Source organism: Pelmatolapia mariae, linkage group LG7, assembly GCF_036321145.2.
Source record: "Pelmatolapia mariae isolate MD_Pm_ZW linkage group LG7, Pm_UMD_F_2, whole genome shotgun sequence".
In the NCBI taxonomy this organism is placed as follows: domain Eukaryota; kingdom Metazoa; phylum Chordata; class Actinopteri; order Cichliformes; family Cichlidae; genus Pelmatolapia; species Pelmatolapia mariae.
In genome coordinates, this window is record NC_086233.1 from 2,220,037 (window position 1) to 2,238,024 (window position 17,988).

A 17,988-nucleotide genomic window follows, 5' to 3' on the forward strand; every position below is an offset into this window, starting at 1 on the left:
GATATAAGATACAGTCCTGATTAAAGGTTTAAGACCACTTGAAAAATGGCAAAAATCATATTTTGCATGGTTGGATCTTAACAAATGTTGTTACTAAGAAAATGTTTTATTCACAAATGCAGACATTTCAAAGCTAAACGACATGATTTTGAAAATGAGAAGTGATATTAAGTGTATTCATTGTTAATCACAGAATCATAATTCATATATGATTTTATTGATAATTATGTTTAACTGCTCAGCACTGATGAGAATAAGTTTAGACGGGCTTCACACAGAGTGTGTGTGCGTGTGTGTGTGTGTGTCTGTGTGTGTGTGTGTGTGTGTGTGTGTGTGTTTGTGTGTGTGTGTGCGTGTTTGTGTGTGCGTCTGTGTGTGTGTGTGTGTCTGTGTGTGTGTGTGTGTGTGTGTGTGCGTGTGTGTGTGTGTGTGTGTGTGTGCGTCTGTGTGTGTGTGTGTGTGTCTGTGTGTGTGTGTGTGTCTGTGTGTGTGTGTGTGTGCCAGCTCCAATTACAGAGCCAGCATTCCTCACTAGTTTGTCTCCTCTCCTTGCATCCTTGTTCCTGATGATGCCCCCCAACAGACTGCAGCAGCACGCTTGCTGCAGCAGACTGAGTGCTGCAGATGTCAAGTGACATTTCTTAAAGAGAGGCTGTGGCCCTTTTGAATTCTACTCTCTACCTGACAGTCCTGAATGTCTGACCATCAGTTTGTGCCCTGAAGTTCAAAAGCACTCCAGTTATGCAGCAGCACCATGATCAGCAGCAAGTCCACTTCTCAATGAGTCCAAAAACAGATGAAGTGTTTGGAGTGGCCGAGTCAAAGTCTGGACTGAAATCAGACTGAGGTGCGTCAGCGTGACCTTAAATATGTGTCTGAATTCCAACAATCCTCCAAATAAGAGTGGACCAAGATTCCTCCACAGTGATGTGAAAGACTCACTGAAGGATCACAAACACGTGACTGCAGTTCCTGCTGCAGAGGGTGCAACAACCAGTGATTAGGTTTAGGGGGCAGTTACTTTTGCACACAGGGCAGGTTTGGGGAGAGTTTTTCCCTTTATCAATGAAACCATCATTTAAACAATACTTTTTGTATTATCTTTATTATCTTTGTCTAGAATGGAAACAAGTTTTATCATGTAAAACATGTATGAAACAGACCTTCTCAGCACTACACACCCACTCTCCTGTTGGCATATGTCTGCTGTTTCCTGTTCACCAGTGGATCAATGGATTCATGTAAATGTTGAAATGTGAATGACGGCCATGAGAATAATCTAAATGTACATCCACCACATGGTCAAATATTACTGAACTGGTGATCCAAACCTCCACAGGATGCCTTTAAGCAGCCGGGATCTGTCTGTGGAACAGTTTCAAGGTTCATTTGTTTGGATCACCTGGAGAGTTTCCCTCCTGCAGGGTTTTCCTCTCTATCAGCAGTGCTTCCATCTGTGCAGCCCGTCCAGTTTTCCCACCAGAGGAGGAGACATTTCAGGGGTGGTTAATCATTTTTGATCTATTCGCACTGCAGCACAGACTCTACTCTCACCTTTCCATGTTTTAGACATGCTGTGCTGGATTCCCTGCTTCTTTCTGGGCTTTTTATTTTGGGGCTCAGCTCATGGGGTTCCCCAGACAAACGCCCGCCCCGACGTCACAGACCAGGAGCTGTTCTGGGGTTCTGACCAGTATGACTTTTCTATAGTGCTTCCTGCTGCTGGGTTGGAGTGTTTCTGGCACTTTGCTCACCGTGGAGAGAGATTTTACTTGAACTTCATGGTAAGAAGAAAATTCTGTGTCAAGCTAAGTGAAGCCACCTGACATGTAGTCTGTTTTCCCACAAATGTCAGATTAGCATGGACACCAGCATCGGTACCATCTGTTGAAAAGAGCTCACAGTGGTAACATCAAACAGGATATTTTACACTGACAGAGCTGCTCGTGATTCCTGCAGTGTGTGGACGCTCTGTCTGGTTTTTAACTCTGTATTGGTTTTGTAGGTCCAGTGGGTGATGGGAGTCGGCCATGACAGACACCTGTCTGTCACCGTCAACACTCCGAGTGATCTCTTGCTGTCTACTGTTGATGATGCAAAAGGCCAGATCAACTTTGAGGCTGCAGAATCAGGTAGCTGTCTGTCTGATGGATAGCTCTTCCACGCTGTTGTTTCACTTCAGCTGAATGCAATGAACAGATTGTAGGAAATTATGACTAGTAATTCACTTTAACATTAAATGTTGACACTATACAAAATCTCGCAGAGGATATAAAGTCAGAGAGATACATGTTTTAAAGGTGAGCAGCCAAATAATTATTAAAACATTATAAAAAACAATACAAAAAGAGCTTGTTAGAGTTAGCTGGTAGATTAGCATTTGAGATTTCCATTGAGATTTCATCTTTTATTCTCATGATACATGTCGTCCCACTGCATCTCACCCTGCAGGAGTTTTACAGAAATGTTCAATAAAATCTTCTGATTGTCATCATGTTTCTCTGTAATGGTGCCTGGGTGGTTGACCCAGTGTTTTAAATTTGGACATTTTGTTAGTGTTTAGTTTTCCTGTGTCTGTTTCCTGTTTTATTATGATAGTCTTTTGTCCTGTGCTCGTTATGTTGAGTGTACTTCCTGTTTCTTTAGTTACTTCCAGCATTGTTTTCACCTGTTTCTCATCCTCTCATTATTTGTTTGTCTCTGCTCATGGTCACGTCATCGTCAATGCCTCGTGCGTGCGCTCTGTAGATGTTATTAATCTCATCATTGTGGAGGTATTTCCTCCATCTCAACTCTTCAGTCGGTTTCAGCACCGTTCTCTGAAGGTCCCACCACAGCTTCTCAGTCAGGCTGAGGTCTGGACTGACTGGAGCATTGCACCACATTTCTTTTTCAGCCATTCTTTTGGAGATTGGGCACTCTTCTTGGTATCACTGTCCTGTGCGTGACCCAGTTTGGTCTGAGCTTTAGCTGTGGGGCTGATGGCCTCACATCTGACTCTAGAATACATTTGTATACAGAGGAGTTCATGGTTTACTGAGTCACTGCACGGAGCCCAGATCATCATCCCTCCACCACAGTGCTGACAGCTGGTCTGATGTGTTTCGTTTTCTCCTTTATGGACAAACATGTCCACTTTGGTTTTGTCTGTCCAAAGGAACCTGAGCGCTGCTGCAACGTTCATTTAAAGAGAAGAGGCTTCCTCCTGGTAACCCTTCCAAACAAGACACACTTTTTCAGTCTGTTTCTATTTGTACTCTCATGAACTTTAACATTTAACATGAGGCCTGTAGAGTCTGAGGATGAGAATTCTTGGGGTTTTTGCAGTTTTTCTGAGCGTTTGGATGGTCTTAGGTTGAATTTGCTGCAACATCCACTCCTGAGATGATTGTAGTATTGTGTTAACACACAACTGAATGCTGCAGACCAGCAAACTCCAAAAGCGTCTGCATTTGCAAAGGTTCTCACATCTGCCGTTGGTACACCAATCAAATACAACTGATTTTAATTCCTATGGAAACATTAAGGATAAACTCAATTTTCGCAGGATTCTGTGATACGTAATACGTTTGCTTTAACTGGAAAACATTTTGTGTTTGCTGTGTTACTGCTAACTGTGCTATATGGAAAAAAGGAAAAACATCTTGACTTGTCTACTTCCAGGTTTCTATCAGATGTGCTTCAGCAACTTCCACAACCGTTTTGGCTCGATGCAGATTTCCCTCAGCTTTGGTGTTTACTATGACACCTACCAAGATCTGTCAAAGAGCGAGGAGGAGGAGAAGAAGAAGGAGGAGATCAGCAAAGAGCTGAACAACACACTGAGCGTCATCGAGGTACACACAGCTACCTGCTGTTATAGTTGTTATAGTGTTGTGGTATCGGTGGCAGTACTGACAGCAGTTGGTGAGCCAAAACAAGTCAAATGTATTTAAACTCCACACTTAAGTTCAAAGTGGTTCACAAAATGAATTAAAAACAGTAACTGGTAGCAGAGGTGGGATTGTTGGAGTTTGACACATGAAAAGTGAATAAACAGATTTTTATACCTGCGTCTGTTCTGCTGTGTCAGACTACGACCCACAAAGTGGAGACCTACGTCTTTCACATGTTCCGGCACTACGGCTTCAGTCGGATGAGAAAGAGCGTCGACTACTTCCTGCTGCAGTCCAACTCAAAGTACATCACCTGGTGGTCGATGGTCCTCAGCCTCCTCATCGTCACCTCTGGGTACCTGCAGCTACTCTTCCTCAAAAGCCTCTTTGTCAGCAATACCGGCACAGAGGGCGAGAAGCCTCGATGCTGATAGACTCAAACGAAAGCCAAAAGAAAAAAGAATTAAAAAAATAAAAATGTCTGGATTTGTGTGGAGGAAAGGCAGACACGAACGAATTCAAAGCAGTGATGGTTCTTTCTCCTTGAATGAATAAATATTAGAAATAATCATGTTAAGACTTTGTGATGCTTTTCCAAACAGACTCGATCAGTTATCTTAACACGTTTTTTTTTCACAGTATACTCCATTGATACAGTTTGATAACAAATAAAAACAATAACATATATGTGATGGTGATTTTAAAAATATGGAAACATATTATACTGATAGCTACCAGTACTCTCCAGAAACCATTCATCAGCTGTTTGCAGAATCTACACGTTGGCATAGCAGTGGGCGGTTGCCAAGGGGTTAATGACCGGTCTCTAGGCCAGCATGACTGGGCAATAGCAGCTAATCACCAAGCACTCACAACAGGTTGGGAATGGTTGGTGGTTCAATGGTTTCCTACAGCATTTAAATATTTCAGTTATTTGTTATTTTTTTTATATTTCTGTTATTTATTTTGTGATATACATACATATACATATGTATATGGTACACATACATATGTGTATGTATGTATATGTATATGTATGTTTGTCAATGTTAACGTCACACCTAAAAACATAGCTTTTACTTTACGGTGCAACAGGTATCATTTACCGTAATACCTGTTATATGCACGCGTGATACACAACGTAAAGTACGTCACTGCCAATTTGAGCGCATTTAGAGAACCTTTTTTTCTGTGTTCCAGTAAAGGAAGCGCCACCCATGCGGCCCGCGCAGTGATATGAACAGAGCCAGATCAGGTGACGTGACTCATTTTGCTTTCCTGCTCTCTGCTGCTCTGTCAAAATAAAGCCCCCCCCCCCCCAAAAAAAGAACCGATTACAGCAGAAAACAGAAAGCATATGTTAGTTAAGCGCTGATGTGTCCCTCGGGTCTTGTGAAATATAAATATATGTCTAGTTTACATAATACTTATTAAACAATGAAAATAGCAATGCTAACAGAATATGGTATAAAATGGTATATGCGAACAATTAATAACCAATCAGACAGATTCATCAGGTAACATGAGAACATTCACTGCCTGGAATAGCGTATGGATGCTAGAGCTCCGGTGCGCAGTCAGCCTCAGAATCTCCAGCTACTGGCTGCTGTGCTGCTGTAGATGGAGGGCAACCAGCTATGTGATGGTGATTAACTTATTCACCACAAGGTGTCACTGCTGTGCTTCCCAACAACACTCGCGCTACAAGGTAAGAGTCCCCTTTGTTGTGTCAGTTAGTGATGGAGACATATACAGGTATTTGCAGCAAACTCTAATTGATTGTCCTTTTCTCCTAACTTTAGTGCAGCTTGTAGAATAAAAATATAAATGAAACCGTCAACATTAAAGTTAACAGCTGGCTGCTTTCACCTTTACTTTGTGCTACATTCCTGTTCATCAAAACATCATTGCAGACAAATAAGGTCTCCATTTACCTGACCTGAGTGCATCTCTTAGAAACAAAATATCACCTCTCATTCTATTGGCTGTACCTTCATGATGTAAACAATGATGTGCATGCAGCGCAGGTATCACCTCCAGCTGTGCAGCCTTACTGGGTTTGCTGTGAAATATTTAAAGAGATCAAATATTTGCCCCTCACATCAAACTGGACTGTATGAACTAGAATTAGTTTAAACAATTGGTTAACATTTCTGTTTTTACATTTACGATTACCGACACACACCACAGGAACGTCTTTTCACTGAGGGCCACTTCCCGTGTGGATGAAGCAAACCGACAGCAGGCAGATGTGATTCGCTGGCTGTGACTCACCTGAAGCGTTACAGGCCTCTCTGCTTGGACTGTTGGGCTGAGGCTCACCTGGGTCAGGATTGGACCGTCTGTGCTCAGAACATCGGCTCACTCTGATTCAGTTCATGTCAGAACAAAACCAAGAACAGCTGGGAGGTAACTAAGTACAAAATACTTAAGCAGAAATCCAGGTATCCGTGCTTTACTTTGAAATATTTTGCTGATAACTTTGTACTTTTACTCTACATTTTAACACCATCTCGCTGTATTTTACACGCTTGTTACTTTAAGACATTTGAGGGCAGTTAGTATTTCACTGCATGCCTCCAAACATCAAACAGATCTGAACCAACATGGAGGAAACAATAACACATACATTAATAATAATAATACAGTGCAAACGATGACGGAGCCAAAAACAAATAACAGGACAATGATGTAGCTGAGCTTGCGTGCTGCTTTGGCAGTGAGTATTTACTGGGTTTGCTGTCGTCACTGCGGATGCTGAACACCAGTTTACACCTCGTTGGTTTTAGATAAACGGGGCTAACGCAGATCGTTGTGTCTGTTGCTGTAATGCCGGCACAGAGATGTTTCAGATAAATCACCTAAAAAACTCAAAAGAATGAAAATGACATTCATTTTCCTCAACACCTGAGCAGCAACACTTGTGACCTCCACTCACTGGTAAATACCCAAACTCTTTACTCTTCTGCTCCTGTACGACAGGAGATTTTACCCTGGAGTCATCTTTGTTAAAACCAGCAGCAGTTTAATATTTTTAACTATGCTTTGAAAGTGTTTTCTTCAAATGGGAATTTAGAGTTGAAACACGTGTGGTATTCAGCAGCCAGAGGCTAAATCCTGCCCTTCACTAACTTTAATACATTTTGACCTGCCAGGTTGTAGCTGTGGTCCGGTGCACAGAAGAGTGCACCTCTGCTGCATTTGCAATAAAAAGCTGACCAACGCAGAATGAAACTTAAAGGGAAGTTGATGCCGGAGACAAAGAGAAACCTGTGTATGGATCTTCTCTCTTGATTTGTTGCTTGAAGGCAGAAACACAGAGTTACAACCAGAGAACAGAGGCTGCAGGGAGTCACTGAGCTCAAAGGAGTGTGTAGCTACGGCACAACAAGCAGTTTCTTTGAGCCGAATCTAAAAGTGACGGAGGTTTTTGTGCAGGTAAGGTTGTTAATTTTTGTTTGTAAGACTACGCCCGTTCATTCACACCCGATGTCTCCAGCGTGCTGTCGCCTAAATAACAAAGAAAACAATGACCCTGTCATGTCTGCGTCAGTCTTGAAAGGACAAACAGCATAATTATGTAGTTGCCACTGTAAAAGAATCCTTCTTGTCATTGGAAATTCTTCGTCATTTCCCAACGCGAACACAGGTGGAGTTTCTACGCCCAAAGATAAAGATCATTCCTCAAATGCATTCTTTTGTAAAAACAAACTCACTGTGAAGAATGTGAAGGTGGACACGTATCAGTGCTGCTGTGTTATCCTGCTTAACCTGCAGTAACCGAACATTCAAAAGATTCCCCACCCCACCCCCCAATGCACAGACCGAGTGGATAGCTCACAAAATGTGTCTTTTTTCACAACAAATTCTCTCTTAAAGTCCGTGAAAGAACTAGAAAAGCTGATCACATCCTTGATTGCAACGTAAGTTTGTTCATTGTTCACATGAGCTGAGCTTTAAATAAGCAGAAATAAATAGCTAAGTGTTTCTTTAATACAGCAGTTAAACGTCAAAACCAGCTGCTGCTGCTGGGTCCAGTTTGGACACGTTTGTATGAAAGTATATTTAAAGCTCCAGAAAAGTTTCATTTACTCCTAAAATGCAAAATGCTCTTCGTGCTTAGTTAGAAACTGCATTACTTATAAATGTGGAAATTATTTATTTATTATTATTTATTTTTAAAAAAAGGAGAACACTAAGGTCGATTAGCTCAGAACTTTGTTTTATATCTTCTCTTTGAACAAGATAGAAATTTAGGAGTAACATGGCCTTACAAACCTATTACAAACAGCCTATTTAGTTCATAGGCTGTGTCTATGAACTAAAATTAGTTTAAACAATTGGTTAACATTTCTGTTTTTACGTTTGACTACGCATGTTTAGCTTCATTTCTGCAGTTCCACAATAGTAAGTGTGTTTTATCCCTGGTATGAAAAATGTTCAGCTGCTGACGGGACAGAGTTCTTTGGAGTCATGATGCAAAAACAACCTTTATCTTCCTCCTATCCCAGCATCCTCCTCTGTCACACCAACCCTCTGCATGTCCTCCGTCACTGCGTCCTTTCAGGTCTTCCTCTTTCCTCCTGCCTGGCAGCTCCATCTTCATCACTCTGTCCGGTATATCCACTGTCCTTCATTCCCTGCTTGGTCATCTCTTTTCACTTCCTGTTTCATTGTCTTTTATTTTCTTATCTCTAGTCTATGTCAGAGCGCCTGTTTCCAGGCCCCGTCTGTGTTCTCCAGTTCCTCGTGCCTTTGGATTTTCTTCCCTTTTGGACTTTTCACTTTTGCCCATTGGGACTTTGTTTTGTTTTCTCATTGTTTGTTAAATCTCACCTGTTTTCCATGTCTGCATTTTCACATCTCAAAGTGATATTTGAGTCAATTTCAGGGCCTGTAAAGAAGTTTAATCAGTAATTCAGCTTCTACCAGGTTCTGACTGTGAGCCTCAATTACACATACAGTCGGGGAGGATGGCTCCGCCCCTCCCTGAGCCTGGTTCTGCCGGAGGTTTCGTCCTACTAAAAGGGAGTTTTTCCTTCCCACTGTCGCCAAAGTACTTGCTCATAGGGGGTCATATGATTGTTGGGTTTTTCTCTGTATGTAGTATTGGAGGGTCTACCTTAGAAGAGGAAAGCAGGTGTTTGTTAGACCTTTCTCAACTTCAACACATTCTGTATACATGTTCTTCTACATTAAGTGTATATATGTACAGTGGCAAGTATTCATATTTTCTGCTTGTGAAGTTGTGTCTCATTGTTGTTTTTTAAATTCTTCAAATGCAGTCATCACTTCAAACTATTCACAGTAAATGATTTTTTATTTCTATGGGCGGAGTCTCCAACTTTGTGATTGCAGCCTTTTCTTAGAACATAAATCTGTGTGTAATCCACCAGCTTAACGTATCCTTCCAGTTACTTTGCATGGAAGCTCTCACACTCAGACCTCTGAGCCGAATCTGAAACTTCCTTTTTGAGAGATTTCAGGTTCTGCTCATCAGAACTTCCAGATGAAGTTCATCCCAGTTTAATTCAGTCTAGTTAAGTTTACTTCTCCATGGCACCGTTACAGTTCTGTTACCTTTCTTTCCTTACAGTTCACCATGGATAAGCTGGTCTCCAAACTTTTTGGCCTCTGCCCAACCATCATCGAAATGTATGACAATATGAAGGACAATGACGAACGCTGCAGGCGGATTGCTGACAGGGTCAGAGCTTTGGAGGGACTGGTTTTAAGCATCAAAGAAAGGGGATCAGGCAGAAACTCTGGCGCTGTGGAGAAAGCGCTGAAGGAACTCCACACCATCTTGAAACATGCTGAGAAACTGGTGTCAAAATCCTCAAAAAATAATCGGCTTAAGCAGTTCATGATGTCAGGCAGCAAAGTTCAGCGAAGTGAACCAAAGACTCACTGAGAACTTCCAGGTGCTTTCTGGAGCTCTGCAGAGCGACATACTGCACAAGGTGTATGAAACTGTTTCAGGGCGCCCCTACACACCGCTGCGTAACCCCCCTTGTCCTACGTTTTCCCCAGCAGCACCGCCTATCCCCACTCCTCCCGTGCCTGCCACCTACATCATGGCACCCATGTGGGCTTCAACGCCTGTTCTGGCCCAGCCTTTCTGCAAAACTACAACAGCCCACATTCTTGTCTCCAATAACATACCCCCGAAGCCCGTCATTAGGACCATGAGCCCTGTTTCTGTCGTCAGAACTTTTTCACCAATGGGTTTTCGGCTCTACTAGTTTGGCCAGTCGCTTTGCATGATTTGTGATCAATAATAATCCCTATTTAATCCTCCTGGGCCTTCATTCCTCCTGGAAGGTCTTCTTGACTGGGAAGCTGTGAAGGTAACTTTCATTCTTCTGAAATTCTTTTGTAAAAGAAATACTACTCTTTATTACAATTTCTTTTTACGATTAAATAGATTTTAATGGGATTCAAAAACAAACAATTTTAATAAAGTTTTGTGAAATAATGAAATGATTCCTTGCTGAAATGAGTGCACACATATTTATTCTCTTTCTTATTGTTATGTAATTTGTGTCCTCTTGTCCTAGTGCTAAATGAATCTCTAATAAATCAAGGAATCTATGTGTGTCTGTGTGGTTTTCATCTAATTTAACAATCGTTCATCTGATCTGCTTCAAACTGTCTGTGCAGTCTGAGGATGCAGCGTGGTGATCACCAATCATTGGCTAATAACGTAGCACTACACCCTCTCATCCAATTACATAAGCCCATGAAATGTCACCTGGCTTCACGGACAGGGTTTACGTTGGAATAAGTTGGACAAATCAAGAAATATCTCCCACTAATGTTTCTGTTGCATCGGTGAGCTGAAATGCCAAACTAGTGGGATCACGTGTTCAGCTATTGCAGAGAAAGACTGAGCTGCATGAAAAACCTTTCCTGCATTTCTGTTTTCTTCTTCTTTTCTCAAATTTAAATTCACAGTGAAAACACCACAAAGATCAAGAATAATACATTATTAGGACTTTTATACTTTTACACATTACACATCACATATAAATCAAGTTGAAACAGAAAATAAAAAAAGAGAAGAATGGTTTCAATTCATGACAACCCACATAAAGCACATCATGAGCTAGTTAATTATAATAATCTCAAATATTTTAAACTTTGTGATTTTAGAAGTTTAACAAAGTTTCCTATAAATAATGTGTGGTCTGATCTTCATTGCAGGACACAGTAGAACGTGTTACTTTCATGGGCTGAATTTGATTCCACTCTTTTCAGTATCTCCTCCAGTGTCTCCTCCTGCTCTGCTAATTTTGCCTCCAGCTTGGACATTTTTTTCTCTTGTTCATCCAGCTTCATCTCCTGATCGACGTGCAGAGCCCCAGACAGCGATGTGTAGTCATCAGTGAGGCTCTTGTTCAGATTTTCAAACTCTAATTTGAAGTCGTTGGACTTCCACATCTGATTCATCTTGTGAGCCTCTGTGAATTTGATGTTCAGTAGTCTAAGGAGCTTGGAAAGAAAAGCGTCTGGACTTCTTTAAGTTGCTTGAAGACGTTTCACCTCTCATCCGAGAAGCTTCTTCAGTTCTAAGGTCAAATGGCCGAGAGTCCCAGATTTAAACCCAGTGGGAGTATCCCCCCAAAGAGGGACAAAGGACCCCCTGGTGATCCTCTAATCACATGCGCCAAGGTGTGAAAGCGGGTGTGGGACCTAATCAGCCAGGGTTTCGGGTGAGCTCATTGTGAAACCTGGCCCCACCCTATCATGTGAATTCCTGAGGTCAGATGGCCCAGAATGTGAGTGGGCGTTAAGGCGTCTGGGAAGGGAACTCAAAACTGGATTATAGATGGCAGACAATTGGTGTCGTAAACCACCGCCTCTGTTCAAAGATGGTCGCTCACAGTGGACATAGATGGCCTCTTTCACTCCTCTTTCATCTGGGACTCTCGGCCATTTGACCTTAGAACTGAAGAAGCTTCTCGGATGAGAGGTGAAACGTCTTCAAGCAACTTAAAGAAGTCCAGACGCTTTTCTTTCCAAGCTCCTTAGACTACGATGACCTGGATGACTGAGAACCTTCACAGACATATTGATGTTCAGTATTTCAGCTTTCTGCAAAGTCTCCAGGAAATTCTCCAGAGCTTTTCTCACATCAGACAGCTGAACTTCCTTCCTTTGGTCGAGGAAAAACACCAGTTTCCACAGAGCTTCAAGTCTTTTCATGATGAGGGGAGCGTGCTGAACATTATCCTTCATCTTCTCAATCGTTCTGTAAACAGTCTTCAATGTCGTCATTATGTCCATGTTCAGCTGAAGAGACATGTGCCAGGGAACAAAATGTTTTTAATTAGCCTTTATTCAGACCTCAATGAGTTACATTCAAATTCTAATAATTAGGATTGCTCGAGGTCATAAATCAAACAGGTTTATGCAACAACAATACATGCAGTGATCCTGGGCTCAAGCCTGGGGAGGGGTCTTTCATGTGATTTTTTGGGGGGGTATTCCAAGCTCTGTTTTTACCTGCCATCAAAAAGGAGGTGCCTTATCTAACAGAATGGTACAATGATGTGCACTAAAACATTACATAACACAAGGCGATTACAGATTTCAGGAACTCAAATCAAACTGAGGTCTCTGAAAACACAGCGAGGAGAGAGAGCTCTCAGAGCTCTCGGCTGGCCTGGACTCCTCACCTCCCTCAACACCTGCTGACAGACTTCCAGCAGTCACAAATGGAAAGCCTCCTGAGCTGGTGCTTTATGGTTTAGGCTACCAGCTGCACAGATGACAACAATAAGGGCCTGTAACAGCTGGGGGGGTGAAAACAAACACATTTTTAAAAACAACCTTTCCTCACAGGCAGTCCACGGGCACACTCCCTCCCGCCCTCTCTCTGACTGACATGTAATAAATCCCTATGTGAAGAACTGAAAGTGCATTAACCCAAATCATTCTCATGTTCGTACAGCTGTCCTTCTTGCCCAGGACACTCTTGTAAAACAGATAAAGAGTTTATTTTTTCCTGGTTAAATAAAGTTAGAATTTTTACATTTACTCTACTTGTTAGTATCCTGTTGCAACATCAGGTCCGTGGGTTTTTGTGTTACAGTGTTGTATGTTTTGTCATTTTGGCAAATTAATTGCACTCAACGTTTGAATGATTTGAGGTAAGCGAATCAGCAACTGTACAAAAGCTGCACACAAAGAACTCACACAATTAAGCTACACACCTAATGAAAATATTTGTCCATCATGTTCACCTCACAGGAACTTTATCCAGGCTACAAATGCAAACATTTGGGACTAACCAACCTATCGCAATGCTGAATTTTTCAAGATATGCCAAAGATATCTCAGAAACTCACCAGGAATAGACCAATCAGAGCGCACGCTGTACAAATGTACAAGGCCCGGCACATAATACAGTTATTATGTACTTTTTACTCAGAGAATGGGATAGGTGTCAACCAAAACTTTACTGTGAATGAGTAGAAAGTAATGAATGAAATTTAAAGGTACCAAACTAGTAAATGATTCACAGTGAGCAAACATTTGTTTGAGGGTCAAACCTGTCCCTTTCCTGTGAGGAGAAAATCACACAAAACCATTAAAACATAAGCATAGCAGCTCCCTTTGTTCTGGCCTCGTCTGAAGATGCATTTTCCATCTCCTGTTGTGGAGTGTAAGTCTTTGCCACCTTCTCTGTTTGCAGAATGTGGAGGAGAAACAGCTGCTGTGCAAATCTGCTTGAACCCCTTTACACCAGGGCTTTGTAGTTCTTTAAAACGGGGGGAAAGTGCAGTGCATGTCAGAAACGGCAGAAAGCCCATCTGCTGGCTTTTGTGTCCAAGGTTCCACCTTTGGGCACTGATGAACTTATATTTTGGATTTTGTGACGATGATTCATCGGCCTTTGCTCTGACTGAACTTTTGAAGGCTCGGATGGAGTGTGTCAAACGTCTCAGACAGTGTTAAAACTGTCCCGGGTTCTCTTCCTGTCCAGTTAGTTACATTCGCGCTGTCCCAAACTACAGACTGGGTTTGAGCAAATAGCTCATGAACTCAGGGTTTCTTGTTGTCCTCCCACTGCAAAAATCAGTGGGAGGTTATGACAACCTTGAGGCAGTCAGTGTCTCTGTCCTGTTTTTTTGTGCTGTGCTTTGCTCTACACACACTAACTGTCTGCATGAGGTACCCAGTGAGGTTGGGTATAAAAGCTCCCACACATACTTAAATCTGCACTGTAATAAAAATAGAAGAGAAAGTGATGGATTTCCTTGAAGATTTTGTTCAACAAACAAACGCTTCAATACAAGAGCAGTGAAGGTGTGTATGATTAAGAGCAAGGTACTGTCCCTACACACTGCTCCCTGGGCGCCTGATTAGTGGCTGCCACTGCTTCACTGAGTGAATGGGTTAAATGCAGAGACAGTAATGTCCCCATGGGCATCAATAAAGTATACATTATCATTATTATCACGTTGACAGCTGAGTGTGAAGCAGCAGGAACGAAAGTCTGCACCTCCAAGCTTGGAAAAGCGTGGAGGGCCCGCTCTGGGTCAGTGACGAGTTCCTGCCCCAAGTGGAGGAGTTTAAGTATGTCGGGATCTTATTCACGATTGAGGGGGAGCGGGTGATCAACAGATAGATTGGTGGTGTATCTGCAGTGATGCCGATGCTGTACCGGTCCGTCTTGATGAAGAGAAAGCTGAGAGGTCTCAATTTAGCAGTCGATCTTCATCTCTACCCTCAGCTATGGTCACAAGCTCTGGGTAGTGACCGAAAAAATGAGATGGCAGATACAATGAGCCTCCTCTGAAGGGTGGCTAGGGTGGCTCTCCTTTAAGGAGAGGTGAGGAGACTGGCCATTCGGGAGGGGAGCTGGGAAGCCGCAACTGGTCCATATCGAAAGGAGCCAGCTGATGGTTTCAGGCATCTGATAAGGGTGCCTCCTGGGATGAAGATCCCTCGGCTGGTCTGGGAACACTTTGGTGTTTCCCTGGACTAGTTGGAGGAGGTGGCTGGGGAGAGGGAGGTCTGGGCTTTTCTGCTTAGGCTGCTGCCCCAGCAACCTGGCCCTGGATAATCGGAAGAAAATGGATAAATGGATGCATGAGTATTTTCATAAATATGTAACTGCAGATACTTGTTAGTAATTTCAAACTAAATTTCTGTTACTACTGCAGCTCACCTGCGAACCTCCACAGCCCACCAGGTGGCCACGGTCTACATGTCCGGAATCACTGGTGTAAACAAATCATCTTAAAGTGGACATGAAACAATACATACAAGTCTAATTTACACAGTGGAGCCCTGCTCTCAAAAACAGACATGACTTGTCACAGATTCCCGATCCAGTGAACCACCCGTCAGCTGACTCAAACAGACCCTTCCCCACACTGATTACATTTGTGCTTTGCAAACTCAAACAGGTGGATTTTCAGTGCAGCTAGCCAGACAGCACAGAGCCACTTACTGTATAAGAGTCAGTCATTGAAAGTAGACAGTATATTCTAAGTTTTCTACAGACAAGAACATGGATGTGCCATGGGCTCACAGTGTCATGCATTGTAGTCAACCTGTACATGAGGGAAGTGGAAAGTAAAGCTCTTGGCTCAGCACCTAGCTACCGGTACAGATAAATGGAGGACACGTGGGTCAATCACCAGTACCTATTCTTTGACTCCCACCACCCTCTGGAGCACAGTCTTGGAGTAATCAGAACCCTGTAAAGATGGACAGAAAACATTCCCCATGAGGCAGAAAGGAAAGAAAAGGAACCCAAACATGGAAATAACACTCTTAAAATCTAAAAATTATCCCAACTGGTCTGTTCAAACAGCCACACCATAAATGCATGTCACAACATAGAAGAGCCATGATGTCAGTGACAGTGTTCACATGTTGCACAGAGAAAACAGGTGGTTTGAAAGAGGAGTGAAAGAAGTCATCTCTGTCCACTGTGAATGCCCATCTTTGAACAAAAGGGGTGTCTTACGACACCAACTGTGAATCCAGTTTTGAGATCCTTCCCAGGCACCTTCACGTCCACTTACATCCTTCATCAGTTTATCTCAATGCTGCTGATTTCACAACTTTTTTTCCACACCTTGACTCGTGTGAGGTGGCACATGATCAACTACCCTCTTCAGGGACAACACCCACCTGGGTTTAAATACCTAGAACCGATGAGACGTCTTCGAGAAACTTAAAGAAGTCCCCCCCCCCCAAAGCTCCCTAGATTTTAAAATATATTTTCATGAGTATCCCAAAAATGATTTTCAGTCAGTGATACCAAAATAGTACGATTACCATTTAATGTCCCAAACGTCAAACATGCAAGATTAAAGCATCATATTTCACCATAATTCTGCTAGCTGTGGAAGCCATTTGCGTGTATATGTTTGCGTTCCTGTGTGCATTCATATTGTCTTCATAATGAACTCGTCTTTGTGTAAAAGTGGGGCAGAGGCCTTCAAAACAAACACAACTCCAGCCCAAATGCATGAGGAGAAACTGTGGCAGGTTTCCAGGACCAAAGGAGATTTTCTGGCTACGTGACTGAGCAACAAAACAATGTGGCAGATGTTCACGGTGCGTTCACTGACTCTTCAGAATGTTGGAAATCCAAACCGATGCCGGGGTGCGAGGGGTTCTCAAATATTTTAAGAGGGAGGGAATGCACTGTAAGACTTTATATGCAATTTGGTATCAATTTGTTAACCCAACAACTTTGCAGAAAAGAGAGTGCAGATTTGTTACACAGTGTGATACAAGTCAAACAGCTTTATTCATCCTTCACAGTGTTTCAGGTGTGTTTTAATGTCTGTTGTTTCACGCATTCATGTACTCAGTGGTCAGAGTTGTTGGGGTGGGGGGAGTGGGGATTGCAAAGTGGTGCACAGCAAGTGTGGGCAGGTTAAAGCAGCTGTAATAGTACACTTACATGGGATAGCTACTGGGATGTGTAGGAGGCTGCCAGCCTGAGGCCGAGCACTAAGATCCACTGATGGCCTACCTGGACCACGGTTATTATAGTTAAATAAACCTAAACTAAAGATAAATGTGAAAAAAAAAACCCCAAACATTTCAGCTAACTAATACATCAACAATTAAAACCAAGAGAAACCATTATTTCTAAAATAATAAACTGTAATAACTCTGACCTCTGTCTTTGTCTCCTTCTGGGCACTGTGAATATCTTTGTGGGGGTTCACGTTTGTGTCTCTTTGTAGTGAAATTGCATTTCTTGGTGGTAGTTTTGTGAATCTTCTGGTTGGTTTGAGTCCCTTTATCTCTTTGAGGTAGTTTCCAACCTCTTTGTGGTTATTTTTGGCTCTTTTTGTGGGGTGGCTGTAGCTACCCCTAGGTAGCTAGGTAGGGCACATCATCTACTAAAAAAAAGTCATACTATTAGAACAAAAGAGTAATAACAAATATGTTTTATGCTGTCATAAATAACAGCTAATAATACTAATGATAGCAGCTTTTACAGTGGCAAAGGAATACAGTATATGGATATAAGAGAGGTATTTTAATTATTGCACTTTCCACCTAAAGTACATGTTACACAGGGATCGGCAGAGTTTATGCTGGGCCTGATGGCCCATGGGAGAAGCTGTTTTTTTAATCTGCTGGTCCTCCTTTTTATGCTCTTGTACCTTCTTCCAGAAAACAGCAAGCTAAAGAGGCTTCACAGGGGGCCTGTACTCTTTAAACTTCAGTATAATACAGGGATGTCAAACACAACTACAGCCAGACCAATTCAGTTTCATTTACTGTAACCAGTGAAACTCTCCTTTTGTGTCAGTGTAAAGAAGTTTAACTACACATTTAAAACTTGAGATGTCTTAGTAAAAGAACAAGAAGTTCAAAGTTTCAAAACAACTACAAAAAAAAGTTGCCAAAACGGTTCTGGTAGCTTATCACCAGTTTTTAACAATATTTTTGTTAAATGTTGTTATCCTTTGTCTTTTTGAGCACCATGCCCACCCCAAAGTTTCTCATTCACTTGTTTTTCCTAATGGAGTAATAATGTAGTATGAATGTAGCAAATGCTTTAAAACATTTTAAACCAGTAAATACAGTTAAAAGTCCAAAATTTATTTTGGACTTTCTGGCCCCC

The 17,988-nt window shown here is 42.2% G+C and overlaps 1 protein-coding gene across 1 annotated transcript; it reads left to right on the forward strand.

The window, feature by feature from the left end:
- Positions 1–455: 455 nt before the first annotated feature.
- Positions 456–4,392, forward strand: tmed6 (transmembrane p24 trafficking protein 6). Its single transcript, XM_063480447.1, has 4 exons — positions 456–1,784; positions 2,006–2,132; positions 3,664–3,836; positions 4,073–4,392. Exons 1-4 carry the CDS (start codon positions 1,572–1,574, stop codon positions 4,304–4,306), a joined length of 747 nt encoding a protein of 248 aa, XP_063336517.1. The 5' UTR covers positions 456–1,571; the 3' UTR covers positions 4,307–4,392.
- The last annotated feature ends 13,596 nt before the right edge of the window (positions 4,393–17,988 follow it).

Excerpts from the sequence above, each read along its gene's own strand:
- tmed6 (XM_063480447.1), top strand. The coding sequence starts at position 1,572 with ATGCTGTGCTGGATTCCCTGCTTCTTTCTGGGCTTTTTATTTTGGGGC. Across the intron at positions 1,785-2,005 it reads GATTTTACTTGAACTTCATG|GTCCAGTGGGTGATGGGAGT; the intron begins GTAAGAAGAAAA and ends TTGGTTTTGTAG. Across the intron at positions 3,837-4,072 it reads ACACACTGAGCGTCATCGAG|ACTACGACCCACAAAGTGGA; the intron begins GTACACACAGCT and ends CTGCTGTGTCAG.